At 36.4% G+C, this 14,884-nt stretch overlaps 1 protein-coding gene across 2 annotated transcripts in view; it reads left to right on the top strand.

Annotated features, from left to right (window-relative positions):
* The first annotated feature begins 7,805 nt into the window (after nucleotides 1–7,805).
* Nucleotides 7,806–14,884, top strand: part of LOC107572203 (guanylate cyclase soluble subunit alpha-3-like) — a 12,838-nt gene continuing 5,759 nt past the window's right edge. Inside the window, exons 1-6 of one of the 2 annotated variants that reach the window (XM_016258626.1) lie at nucleotides 7,806–8,225; nucleotides 8,459–8,517; nucleotides 8,932–9,020; nucleotides 9,105–9,820; nucleotides 12,170–12,655; nucleotides 13,762–13,905. In XM_016258626.1, the coding sequence (XP_016114112.1) occupies nucleotides 7,992–8,225; nucleotides 8,459–8,517; nucleotides 8,932–9,020; nucleotides 9,105–9,820; nucleotides 12,170–12,655; nucleotides 13,762–13,905 (1,728 nt within the window). In that variant the 5' untranslated portion in view covers nucleotides 7,806–7,991. The remainder of the gene's footprint in view (nucleotides 8,226–8,458; nucleotides 8,518–8,931; nucleotides 9,021–9,104; nucleotides 9,821–12,169; nucleotides 12,656–13,761; nucleotides 13,906–14,884) is intronic. The other variant, XM_016258627.1, reaches the window with a different exon arrangement.

Genomic DNA, 14,884 nt, shown 5'->3' with positions numbered 1-14,884 from the left:
CGCTGGGGGAAACCTAAGATTGTTTTACACTGCTTCCCTTGAAGGGCAGAGGCTGGCAGCCGTGGGCCTTTTTTTTTTTTTTTTTGTAAACACATGACGTGGGGTTGTAACATGGTGAAACGAAACTGTAATAAATCCCTCTTCTATATGTGTAAATATGCCATGGCATAGTAACAGCGGCACTGTACCATTGTAAAAGGGGGAATTAGCTTACACGAGGTTTGGTTTATGTTTGAAATGTGTTGCAACTCATAAATGGTTCCTACATGTAGCTGATTTGTTATGGGGAAATGTGTGGTAAAGTAAACATCATCTGATATATTGATATTCCTCTTCACTGCTTAGTACATTCTTCCATGCTAAGCTCAGGATGACCATATTAGGAGCCAAATGAAACAATGTGGTTTATTCCTTTGTTTAAACTTTGCATAATTTATTAGAAAAACACTAGGTTTTAATTTGTGAATCTTTTACATGCAATGTAGGTGTCAATTTATTTTAGCTGGCCTGAGAAAAAAAGAACATAAAATATAGGTTACAATTGGCTCATTTCTCATTTCTGCTAAACACTAAAGAACATATTTTTGATGAATGTTAGTAATCATTTATTGTCATTGGTTTGTGAAGGTTTTAAATATTAATTTAAATGTTGATTTTACAGTTGCAATATCAAATCTTTTTTAATCTAATTTAAGTTCTGGACTCGGCGTATTTGAAACGAACTCGGCCTTGAGTCCAACTTGGCCCATTTTGGACTCAGACTTGGACTCAAAATCAAACTGTTTTTTTTCTGTTTCAGGGTTTTATTAAAAAGGCCAAAAGATGGAGAAAGAGCCTCTCTGGTCCCCTTCCTCAACTCTTTCTATTATTTAAGCTTTTAAATGTGTTTGTGATGTTTCAGCATGAGGATGCTCTACTGGAATGTTTCCTGTGGTGCTCACTGCCAAGTCCTCACGTTAGCTTTTGGGCTTGCAATTACGCTGTAAAAATGAATTTTTTGAGGCTGTAAATAAAACAAAGATCTTTGTAATTTTGCTAAATGAAAAAGCTATTTGAGTCTTTTTACTTAATAATTCTAAAATTCCACTCTTAATTCAATGTTTATCTTGCCATTCCTTTGTAATTATTTGTGAAATTACTTTGTTTCTACACCAGCTGTTTTTCAGTGCGCTGTACAGTCATTTGTTTAAGGTTTACATATTCAGCACTTTGACTTGCTTTGCAATAAATGGATTGGTAAATTTATCAAGTAATTTGAGACCTCTACAATATGGGTGAAACACAACAACAACTAAAAACATTTGTGTGCATGTGTGCTTAGACAGAGCTACTTTTACCACTACTACTGGTGCTAAAAATAATAACAGTAATCACATTGGTGTTATAATAAACTGAGCTGTCAGGGGCCAGTCTGCCTATAGCACATTAATTAAAGTCCTCATCTTGCTGTTTTGCTGCTCTGAAGAATAAATGAGCTCCTGCAAGACTGATTGCAGCAAGGGGCCCATAAACAGGATCCTTTAAAGGTATATGGCAATATTTTAAATATTGTAACATTGTGCCTTGCATACATTTGCGCTTTCAAGGATATGGTCAATCCATGCAATTGTTCTTCATTCCAGCGAACATATAAGCATATAAGAACAATTAGAGAGATTAGACAATTAGAGAGAAAATATTTCCTCGGAGAAAGAATATTTCAGTCACGTTATTGGACTCAGTTAAACATTTCTGCTGGTGGATGGTGTGTTGCTATGGCATTGAGCTATGACATTCTAGTCACACACATACACAAACTCCCAGTGCTGCTCGAAACCATCATTGCGTTCATAAATGCGTGACAGGATTACATAATGATTCAGGCTCTCTCCCTAGATATTGCAGAGACTAATCTTGTGGAAGAGTGGAAGTCTGTAAATAACAGTTTTGCACTCTGTTAGTAAAGTTCATCCACTGTACACAAACCTCTGATTGATTCTTTAAATAGTAGTTGGTGCTAAAGAGCAAAATATTGACACACAGATATACAGTAATCGATAAGATTTATGTAACATTCATTATTTTGAAACATTTGAAATACATTCTTGTTCTGTTATTTCTACAATCATTTCACCCCCAGAGAAGAGCACTAAATATCATTTTATGCCACTGTGGGTATTCATTTCATTCCGTGCTTTCACACAATTTCTAGTCCAAGGTCAAAAACACTGTGTTATGTGCCTGCCTGTGAAATCCACTGCTCAGTTTGTGGCTCATTCTCAAGAACGAAGAGATGAAATGAATGAATAAGCATGCTGTGTTGGTTTGGAGTACCATTCAGAGTGCTTCATGTTCAGTATTGTTTTCTGTGTCATTATGGGCTCCTAATGGCAAACTCCCTTTCGACATAACGTCCTGCTCAGCCATGCACACAACTTCGGATTATGAGATTAACAATCAGTCAGAACAAACATCCTTTATGGCTACGAGGACCCTCAGCTGGGTTGAACTGGGAATTGAGGGGGAGCGTGTTGTGTCATTTATGGGTAGGTTGGAAAACAAGTTCAAGGGACTGTGTGAACACCTATGATTTTCTTTGAATAAATTCAGAAGCGGCAGACAGTTCCAGAGGGTTACTGAGGTAAATAAAGCATTGAAGTTTTTTTTATTTATTTAAATTTTTTTTATTCATATTTTTACTCAGCAAGTATGCATTAAATTGATCTAAAAGGACAGTAAATGTTACAAAAGATTTCTATTTTGAATAAATTTTGCTTCTTTTTATTCATTAAAGAATCCGGTAAAAATGTATCATGGTTTCCACAAAAATATTAAGTAGCACAACTGTTTTCCACATTCATGAAACAAAGAGAAATGTTTCTTGAGCACTAGATCAAAATATTACAGCCCTAATACAAGGCATTTTAGGTTGTTTTGTAAAATGCAATTAAATCAAGAATCTGTCTCTTTTTTTCCCCCTTTATTTAATTGACAAAAGTACAAAGAAAATATTTCAAATGTTTTCACCGACCAGCTTAAAATTGTGTAAATATAAATACATTTTGATTTTAATGGCTGCAACACACTCCAAAAAGAGGCATAATAAAAGTGAAAAGATTACAGACTATCGAAGTTAAACCATTTTGAAACAGTCCACAATAAGCAGATAAATTTGTAATAGGTTAAAGTATTGTGATTGGTTGTAAACGGGGCATCTCAGTCTTTGCCAGCAAAGATGGGCATGGCTCATTACTTTGTGCACAAAAAAAAATAGACAAACAAAGAGAGAATTGTCAGACAAACCAAAAAAAACCCCATTTCTCAATGCAAAATTGCAAATAATTTAGATATTTTACCATCTACATACATATATTGTGAAAAGATTCAGGGAATCCAGAGAAATCTTGGATAAAAGTAAAAGTGTAGGGCCAGGCAAGACAACTCAGTCGAATGTGTGACCTTTGAGGCCTCAGATGATATTGCATGAGAAACCGTCATGCTGCTGTGTGAAATATAGCCACATGGGCTCAGGAGTACTATGGAAAACTGTTGTCACATAAGTCCTGACAAGAAATGCAACTTGAATATCTGTTATACAAGGATAAATCTATATATCAATTCTAGGCAGAGATGCCAGCGAGATTTCTGGGCCCGAGCTCATCTTAGATTGTCCAAAAGACAGTGAATATGTGTGCTGTGGTCAGATGAGTCCACATTTCAGCTTGTTTTTGGGGAAAATGGACATCAAATTGTCAGTCCCAAAGACAAAAGTGACCACCCAGACTTTAATCAGTTACAGAAGCAAAAGCAAACATTTGTCATGGTATATGGGTGCATCAGTGCAAACGGCATGGGTGACTTGCATAAGTGTGAAGGTACCATTGACATGGAGGCATATATTGGGATTGTATACTACCATCAAGATGATGTCTTTCTCAGGAAGTCCATTCCAGGCCTCATTCTGCATGTGCCACAACAGCGTTCCATAGACACATGTGGATGTGACTGACTGGCCAGCAGATCTGTCTCCTATTGAAAATGTATGACCAGTCATGAAAAGGAGAATTAGACAACAACGACTATGAACTGTTGAGCAGCTGAAGTCTTGTATCAGGCAAGACTGGGCAAAAATGTTGCTTGCAAAACTTTTAATAAATAGTATACTTAATTCCCAGATGCTTTAAATGTGTATTTAATTTAAAAAAAAAGAAAAGGTGATTTGACACAGTGGTAAACATGCCTGTGTCCTAACATTTTTGGAGTGTGTAATAGCCATCAAAATAAACATTTGTTTATATTTACAAAATAATTTAAACACTGTAATTTTTCTTTGTACTTTTTAAATAAAGGTCAAAGAGAATGGACAAACAACATTCTTAATTTTTTGGCATTTCACAAAACGTCCCAACTTTTCTGGAATTGGGGTTGTAGAATGATTTCTGAAGGATCATGTAACACTGAAGACTGGAGTAATGGCTGGTTCGAATGGAAAATTCAGCTTTTCCATCACTGGTGACATGACAATCTTGTTATTACATAACGTTATTTTAAATTGAAATAATCTTTCACATATTACCGTATTTTCTGTATTTTCCATCAAATAAATGCAGGTGAGCATAAGAGACAACCACAAACTTTTGAACCATGGTGTTAGACATATAACCACATTATATACTTTATACGTTATGTTACGTTACGTTATATATACATATATATGCCCCCACTATGTTTCCATTTTATATCTTGTGAATGGACAAATAACATAAAGACACACACCTGCTATTATTGTTCTGCTGACCAACTCAGCTGTAGTGTTGTTTGTTTCACCAGTTACAGGGAGGTTTGCTCCCTTTGCCCCCTCTGAGGAATAATTCACGCTGCCTTACACAAGATTTTGGACTTGATGCATTGCAAACGTAAAATCAATTATATCGCTCAATGACATTAGGCACAGATCTAGCAGTGATTCCAGTTCTGCATATGTCTCACAGTACCCATGGAATTTGAATCATTCATGCCTGGCACCACTGTGAAAATAAACAACTTCTACCAAACATGATGTATGCTAACGAACTGATGGCACGATTAAATGAGTCATGCTTGTAACAGACATGAAGACGGGAGACTTTATTTAGTGACATTCTGTGCTAAAATATTTGTATTCATGTGTCAGAGTCCTTTGTAATTCCATACAATCCATCATTTTAGCTGCAGCTACATTAACATTTTTTGAAAAGAAAGGTGAATAATACATTTGTTTGACAATAGAACTACTGCTATGACAAATAATCAAACTACTGCTATTCTGGGGCAAAGAGAAGTAAAATCAAACCCGGTTTGGTGCAAAATTGAGTCAAATCTGAAGGTTTGGATTGCCAGGCTAACAAAAATCACTGTTTTGTTCCAAACTTTAATAGTTTTTAAAAGCAATGAATTCTTAATGGTGTGCTATTTTAGCAGGAGACTGATTATTTGTCCGGTTTATGCATGGTCAGAGAGAGACAGAGAGAGAATAGAAGACGATTATAGCTGGTGCTGTATGGCTTTTAAAGCACGTGGGCACAAATAGAGTCAAAGCTTGACATCACGCAACCAAGAAGCGCTATCGAAGACAAATGAGGATGGAACTAACAAACTAAGAAGGAAACAAATGTCACACTTCCTTTTTCTCTGTGCTTCCAGTGAAGCTTGGGTTCCATGTTGGCAGCTTTAAGGCAAACTCTTTTCCTTTTTTAATGCTGATGAGTAGCCAGTGTTTATATGATGATCACATAGATATGATCAAGGCCAATATCACATACACATACAGTATGTACACAGAAACATAAACAACCATAAAAAAGCAACTGAAAGCATATGCATAACTCTAAAACTAAAAAAAAAGTCTGAAAAATACTGGCATGACATAATGTGTTGACACATCTGTGGCCATCAGGCAGCCATTAATGTAAATCAGAGAAATGATCACTTCACTCTGCAGTATAGCTGCCCATGATTCCTCTTGTTTGTTAATCAGTGAGCTCTTATGGAGCTATTTGAGTTCCATGAACTGATGATGGGTTCAGCATCTGCAACCTCCAATACATGTTAATGTCATGAAAGTCGTGCATCCTTTAAAAAAATTAACAAGACTGTTGTGACCTTCTTTTTCTCCTTAATTTAAAGATGTCCTCCTAATTTGATTTGAATGTGAAAAGAGTGCAATATTAAAGATGCATAATATCACTATACAGTAATTTTTTATTCCTGAATATTAAGAGCAAAGTGGACTAAGAAAAAATCAGTAATTTGAGAAAAATTGTAGCCTGTTGTTTATGCATATGTCCAAGGATTATGCAGCCTACAGAACTTTATTGAAAGATCTGCAGATTTCCATAGAAATGTTAAATCCCATCATTCAAATTCCTGCAGATCCCATTGCCTGCTTGTTTGTACTGAACTTTGTTTGTACTATTTTGATTGTGTTCAACTACTGATAAGAATAGTAGCGGAGAATGGGCAGAGACTGTATGTCTCATAACAACCAAAAACAGGTGCAAATAAAAGATTATTTATTTATTTATTTTATTTTTATTTTTTCCATATACAAGATTTGATTATTTTGTCACAGGAGAAATAAATAAATAAATCTAGCACAAGTAGGCTATCATCTCCCCATTTAATTACACAGCTGTCTAGTAAGCAATGAGATATTACAGAGATCTAACTTTTATTTATTTCCTGTGCACAAACAACAAAATTATTATTAAATACAATTATTTTAGACATTCTAACATGCCAATAATGCAAGGTAACCATGATGTTAGGGTGATCTCTGAGTCTCTTTTATTCCAAATTATTTCAGAAACATGTCACTGACCAAGACCAGTGATGAACAAAATAATTGAATACTGAGTGATTTCAAGTTTTCATCGATCTGTGTACATGTTATTGATCTGTTTTGCACCATAATTTCCCCAGCTATTGCAGTGTCTGCAGGTTCAAGACCACTGCTACGTCGAAAACAAGTCATTGTCACCCAACAAGAATGAATGCCTGTATAAATGTATGAAATATTGTGAAATTTATTGTGAGGTTTATTTTTTTTAAATAAAAATATATGGGTGTTTTAGTTGTTAAATGTAGTTTTTTTTATCCAAATAATTAGGCTCATTCAACTGGAATCATAGTGTGATCTCGAGAACTCGATGCTCCTCATTAGCCTGACAAGTCTTGGCTGTCTGTTCATGGCAAAGAGACCCATGAAAGAATGCAAAGCCTTGAGACCCTTATATAACATCTCTTCCCGCATTTTTATGAGTTGCATTGCAATTAATTTTTTTACATCTGGGTGCCCCAAAGCTCAGCATTTGTATGAATTGTTTGCTCCAAATATGATACGTGACAGATTCAAGTGCGAGATGTTGAGAGCGTTTCCATTTGCGCATTGGATCATTCAGATTAAAGAAAACGTGATGTTGCATAAGTATCCAACGTTAGGGTTAGACTATAGCCTATGTGATATTTAAATATTTGCTAGACGTCACCGAAAGCATATATAATAAGCTGAGGATCGAGCAAGCACACGGTGCAGAACGGAAAACCTCTAAAATCACCAGCCAGTTCATTGGACGATGAGCATGGTACACAGCATCTCCAGGAGAACATCACGCATCTCCAGACGAGTATAATACATCTTTAAGGAGCTCTGCCTGCCGGTGCATCCATTGGCTAGCCGGAGGTTCCACTGGGTCCTGTGATTGGCCATACTTAATGATCCTTGGTTTATCATTTGCCCCTGTAATTTACTATGAATATTGTTTGCAGGCGGAAAAGCTGCTGATAAGTTTGAAATAGCTTACTCCTGGGTAAGACGTGTGTGTGCGGGGAAATTATATTTTCTGGGCTGATATTTTTCCATCACCTAGTGGAATGCTTCTGTCCTGGATTCGGATGGGTAGGAATGGTCTCAGTCGGATATTCACCATGTAGACATTTCTGCTGCACGTTTGGAAAGGACTATTACGCAAAGAATGTTTTGTGCTAAACTGAAGGATCTTAAGATTGCGGGTGAATGCCCGTTTTCTATGGTCGTTGGAAATGAGGAACCCGCAGACTTTGAGGAAAGCAGTGCGGTGAATGTTTTGCCAGTATCCAGAGAGGTGCAAGGCACAAACACAAACATTCTGCCCAGACGCAAAATAAACCGGAGCAAAGTTAATCTGCATTCACTGGGCGAGAGCATCCGAAAGCTGGTGTGCCCGGAGGTAAATTAATACCTGTGTTTGATGTGTCTAATTTACCTGATGATATTTTGCAGCAAATTCTTATACATTGCATTGGGAAAATTGTTTTGTATCTGCGTTATGTCCAGTGTACACATGCAACGCGCGCAAAGGAAATATTGTAATTAAGAACAATGTGCAAGACACACAGACGACTGTTAAAATGTAAAAAACACAAGCTATGCTATATTTAATGTATTTTATTTTTCTTTTAGTGCGAAAAATTACGAAATGCATTGATCAGAGTTATGAAACAGCAGATAGACATGAGTTGGTAAGATGTTATTTTTCATTATGTCATCTTACATCTGTGAGAACTTATATTTTTCTTTTATCACATTTCAAATTTTGACAATTTTTCGATCATTTAAAATTTCCATACAGAATTATTGTGTTATTGTGTTCATTCTCATGACAATAGGTAGGGTAATAATTGTACTGCATCAGTATTTTTCCTCATTGTTTTATACATTGCATTACAAACAAGTTATTCAATTATATAGCCTATAATGTTGCCAGTGTGAATTATTATATAGCTTATATTAGATTATATTAATATTGTATATGCTGAAATGCAGCCTGCATTTGTTTCCTAGTTCAACCTCAAATTCAAAAGTGTTTTAATGTTGTTCTCCTTATTACATTCTACATATTAATTTATTGACTATGGTTTAATATGTGTCCAAAGCCCTGTAGCATGCAGTTCTGATGTGTCTCAGACAATGGACAATGCTGAACAATTATCAGATGTCATGAGAAACTTCTCCCTTAAAACAGGTAAGAAGAGGCATTAAAAATATATATTTATATGATCTTAATATTGAATAAATTTTTTAATGAATTGTACTGATTAAATCCCAGATATCCCCATGGATACACTAACGAATTCTCTGGGTCTGGAGGTGTTTCGGGACTGTTATGAGGAGGACGGTCATATTCTCCGTGTGGTGGGGGGAGCTCTCCATGATTTTCTCAACAGCTTCAACGTTCTCTTAAAGCAGAGCACACCACCCACTCCAGAAGTTCAGCGTTACATCCACCAAGCCTCCATCCTCTGCCTGGACAAAGATCCAGGACTCCTAACAGTCTATTTCTTCAATCCCCTCCCCACCACCGAGCTCTTCTTCTCGGGTATCATCCAGGCGGCGGCGTGTTTGCTCTACTGCACACGGGTGGAAGTCAGAATGGATGTTGGGGGTAAAGACAGTGGTGCTCTACAGGCCAATCATCAGCCTCATCTGCTGTACTCAGTAGTAGTGAGAGACGGCAGAAGCCTCACACCAAGCCCCATGAGGACACACTCATCTGGAGACATTCCCCTCTCACTGCTCTACTCTACTTTTCCCTTCCACATTCTCTTAGATCAGGAAATGAGCCTGATGCAGATTGGAGATGGTTTGAGGAGGAGGCTCGGGCGATGCAGAGATGGGCAAAGGAGAACTGTTTTCAATGAGCACTTTGCTATTGTTTCACCTGAAATACGAGCCAGCTTCCAGGATATTTTAACCATGCTAAACACCCAGTTTGTGCTCCGGGTGAAACAGTATGGAGGGAGCTCTGCTGACAGCCCTGGAAAGGTATTTTTTGTTTTACTGTTTCGTTTCTCCCTCTGCAATAAGGTTGCCCTTGTGTCCTATGTATTGAAATGCTGATGCTAACAACGGGCCACCTGTTACGTGTGAAACTGCTTACTTGGGAAATTTTAAAACATGAAGCTTATTGCTTCGCTAAGACAAGTCAAACAGAGTGAGGAAAAAAACACTTAGGTTTGCAGCTTTGAATGCGTTCGTATGCTGGTTTGCATTTGAAATGTGAACTTCTGAAGGTTTATATGTCATTTTATCACACCGACATCAAAGAGAAAGAGGAATCAAAGATTGCCTTGGGTTTCATGTTGATTAGACAATTAAAAAGCGCAACATGATTCAACTAATCAGTGCAAAGTAATTAATAGGATTTTTCCTCATAGGTTTATCTTCGTGCAGATCTGAGATGAGTTTTTATGAGGTGGTCGAGGGGAAATTTTAATGGCAAGTCTCAGTTGCAGATGATCAGTATAATAAGGACAATGCAATAAAGTCCTGTACCACGCAGATGATGAAATGAACATGGCGGCAAATGTCAAGACATGGAAGGCCCCTCAAAGCCTCTATTAATGAGATCTGCCCTTACGCTCACACAAAAGGAATAGCATAGCAACCTCATACAGTACACAGTAGTACATACAATATACATTACTGTTACAGAGGCATTATTATGAGTTTGTGCATTCATATGGTTCATGTAGAGTTTAGTCTTATGTTCTTTCCTTTATTAGTGTTAAAGTGTCCTTTTAGCAAGTTTTTCTAAAGACCAAAGCTGTTAGTTTGATACAGTCACATTGAGTTCATTTCATTTTCACCTCTTGATAAGCTGGTTGAAAAAAAAGAGTGTAAATATTGCCAACTAAAAGATTTGAGTTAAACCTAGTGAAAAATAAATATACTGAAATGTATTTGAAATACATTTATTTCATGCTAAGTATGCTACAAATACATTTACATATTATGTACTTACTGTAATGCCGTGCAATTGTACTGTTGGTATACTAAACCGATATACTTATCTACTAAATTGGAACAACTAAATTTGTGCTTAATGCACTTTAATTGTGTGGAAGTAGTGCTAAAGTCCAACTAAAGATATTCTTAGGTACATTTGATTGTGAAAAAGTGGAACTATTGCAAGTATACTTTAGGTACACTTTAAATGTTTCGCATTTAAAGACCGTTATTATTCAAAGATCATACAATCCTCATCAATAGTGACATTAAAAGACATTTTAGGTTTAATATTAAGAAATGTGCATTGTGTAGTAGTACTCCAAGTAAAGTTTAATTATAATTTTTATATCAGTAAATCTTGAGTGAAATGTCAGTAAATATGTTAATAGATTTTAACTATACTTAGAATGAAATAAATGTATATAGACAGGTGTGTGGCTTTCCTAATCAAGTCCAATCAGTATAATCAAACACAGCTGGACTCAAATGAAGGTGTAGAACCATCTCAAGGATGATCAGAAGAAATGGACAGCACCTGAGTTAAATATATGAGTGTCACAGCAAGGGGTCTGAATACTTAGGACCATGTGATATTTCAGTTTTTCTTTTTTAATAAATCTGCAAACATGTCAACAATTCTGTGTTTTTCTGTCAATATGGGGTGCTGTGTACATTAATGAGGAAAAAAAATTTACTTAAATGATTTTAGCAAATGGCTGCAATATAACAAAGAGTGAAAAATTTAAGGGGGTCTGAATACTTTCCGTACCCACTGTATATTACTTTGGAAAGCACATGGACATCAGTCAGCAAAGAAATTATTTCCATATTTCCAATTATTTTCATAAATAAAACTATGAACTCAAGCAGGTGGTAGGGTTAGGACGACTTGACATATTCTGGAGCATACTTCAAAATCAATGTGCAAGCTAAGTGCATATTGAATACCTTTGAGCAAGATGAATGATATGATGTTATATTCAAAGTGATCTCATGAGAAAACTATTTAACATTTTGGGAAATTGGTGGCAAATTTGTATGAAAATGTACAACGATTTATTTATTTTTTAATTTTTTTAATGAAGGTCCACTTGTAACCCCATGCCTAAACCAAACCTTCAATGTGGCAAAAGCAGATAGTATGAAAACATGTGAAAAAGATTGTAAGAAATTCACTAGAATTTGCCAAAACATAAAATAGTAACAAACTGCCATGAGAGTGTTATTAGAATATATTACATTATATTACAAAAACTATATTAAATTAACCTATATTATAATATACACGTTTATTAATTTTTTTTCTACATTGGTCTCATTTATAACAAACTAGACCAAAACTAAACTGAATTAATTCCCATTCTCTCAACCCTCTCATTGTAGCATATGGACCTGAAGGGGCAGATGATCTTCATGTCAGAAATTAGCGCTCTCCTCTTCCTCGGCTCTCCGTGTGTAGATAAGCTGGAGGAGTTGACAGGCCGGGGCCTCTACCTCTCTGACATACCCATCCACAATGCACTTCGAGATGTTGTTCTGGTTGGAGAGCAGACCAAGGCCCAGGATGGACTAAAAAAACGTCTGGGTAAAGCCAAAGCTGCCCTGGAACAGGCACACCAAGCCCTGGAAGAAGAGAAGAGGCGAACAGTAGAGCTGCTCTTCACGATATTCCCAGGGAACGTCGCTCAGCGTTTGTGGCAGGGACTTCCTGTGCAGGCAAAAAAGTTTGATCATGTCACCATGCTGTTCTCAGATATCGTGGGCTTCACTGCGATCTGCTCACGATGTACGCCCATGCAGGTGGTGAACATGCTCAGTGAGCTCTACACTAGGTTTGATCACCACTGCGGTGAGCTGGATGTGTATAAGGTGGGTGAAATTGCTGTATAGCTGTCAACTCCAAACAAATAGAACTATGTAGAACATTTCACTGCCACTCACGACTGATAAGTGTTAAATTCCTCTTGAATGAATAGTGGTGTTTTTGGTGCAGTGCACAGTCTTCCTTTTTAGGTATTTCAGCTTAAAAGTAGCAAATAAAATGTGGCTGTATTTTTTCACAGATTGCAAAAATATTCTCCTTTAACTTTATCTTGAGGCCCTTGGAATTTTTGAACGATCATTCACATGAAATCTTTAAACCGAACAATAATTAATTTAATAATTTTTGACATGCTGGCTCATTAACCGCTGAGAGGTTCGCCAATGTAATCTGAAGCAGAATTTCCCATACACATGCAGCAGAGATTAATTTCATGAAAAAGACAGTGGAGGTAAAGTTTAGCTTAGTGTCTGGCTTTGCTTACATTCTTACAGACAGCTATATCCTAAAATAGATTCCCCTCTTGTCTTCTCCCAACATATCTCAGCTGGTTCATGATGTGTGTCTCAAACATCTCCAAACTGGATGTGCAATAACAGGGAATTAATGTCTCTCAAGCTGTCAAGATGTACTATTCTGTTAACGTAAAGTTAGTTTGTTATGGTTTCAAAATAGCAGTTTTTTTTTTTTGAATTATATGAATAGTCAGTTAACGTAAACTGGTGCATGGATGGGAATGCACTGGTGAGCTTTTAGTATTATGCAAAAAATAGAATCAAATAAAATATAAAGTATAATATAAAATAATTATTAGATATTCTTAATTATTTAATTAAAACTGCTCCTGGTGTGTGTACATGTGTGTGTGTGTGTGTGCACTTGGATGGGTGAAATGCAGAGCAGATTCCAAGTATGTGACAACATACTTGGCTACACGTCACGTCACATTTTCACTTTAAATTAAATATTAATTGTAATTGTTGTGCAAATGCAGAACTGCTCTATAAGTTGGTTTTAGCTAACACATTGATGTCACATGAGAAGCAAATCAGAATATTACGGCATGAACCTTGAATATACCCAGAGGTGTGTTATGAAATATTTAGCACTCTGCTCTCGTAACCTTTCATATGTCCTCATTTGTGTGTTCAAGGTGGAAACCATTGGCGATGCGTACTGTGTAGCTGGAGGCTTACACAAAGAGAGTCCGACCCATGCTGTCCAGATTGCTCTCATGGCTCTAAAGATGATGGAATTGTCTGATGAGGTCACGACTCCCATGGGGGAGGTTATCAAGGTTAGTGTTTCATCAGGTTTTTCTACATTTTGTGTAGTTATAGCATGAATATGAAAGAGTCGAATGTTCCATATAATTTTTAAAATTGTATGTTTTTTTTATGATTTTCTAAATCTTTCCTCATTAGTCATGCAAACCTTTGCTAGACTGCTGAGTTGTTACCAAATAATGTTCCAACAGTATTGTTGGTTAATAAAATAAGAAATTGTCAATTTAAAACAAATGTGTGACTCATTAGAATTATATATTTTTGTGCAGACAAACTCCCACTACAAAGGGTGAATAATTTTTGAAAGGTCACATCTAATATCCTATTTTAGACTAAAAAATAGGCATGATCAGTTTTTTCTTAACAATGCAATTGTGAAGTGGAATCAGTTATCAGATTTAGAATTCGATCATGAATACTGCTGCTTTAGATACAAAACTATGATAATTTTATTTATTACACGGCTCTGTGGAATACTTGATTCTGATTGGTCAGTCGCGACATTCCGAGGTATGCTATCCCTCGATGATAACCGGTAAAAGCGAATAACACAGGCTCATCCGGGTAACAGCAGTCGGCGCTCTACTCTTGCTTGAACTATTTTTTCTTAGTGGAAGATTTGCATTTGTTTAGCTAATAAAATATTAAAACATGATTTAAAATGGTGTACAATTATTTAATTACGTCATCCTGGTATTGCGGACTCGCACTCGTTTCATACAAACGCAGCTGCTGCCATTTTGTTACGATTGTTTTGTATGCTGTAATGGATTATAAGAGAACTAACGAACTGGTAAGGTTTTAAAACATTTTCGTCTTAATTCTTTTATTGCCTTAATTATTTTTGTGGTGAAATGTTGTGCAATAAGTGGTTTGACTGCACCGTTTCCCTTAAATATCCGTCTAGTTTGAATTTGCCGCTTGCTCGCAACTGCTGTCTTCACGGAAGCTTTGCGTTCAAATATTTCAACTCAAATCAATATTTCGCGT

This window comes from Sinocyclocheilus grahami, unplaced genomic scaffold (genome assembly GCF_001515645.1).
Source record: "Sinocyclocheilus grahami isolate Dianchi unplaced genomic scaffold, SAMN03320097.WGS_v1.1 scaffold1716.1, whole genome shotgun sequence".
NCBI classification, from domain to species: Eukaryota; Metazoa; Chordata; class Actinopteri; order Cypriniformes; family Cyprinidae; genus Sinocyclocheilus; species Sinocyclocheilus grahami.
This window is presented reverse-complemented; position numbering and strand designations above follow the sequence as displayed.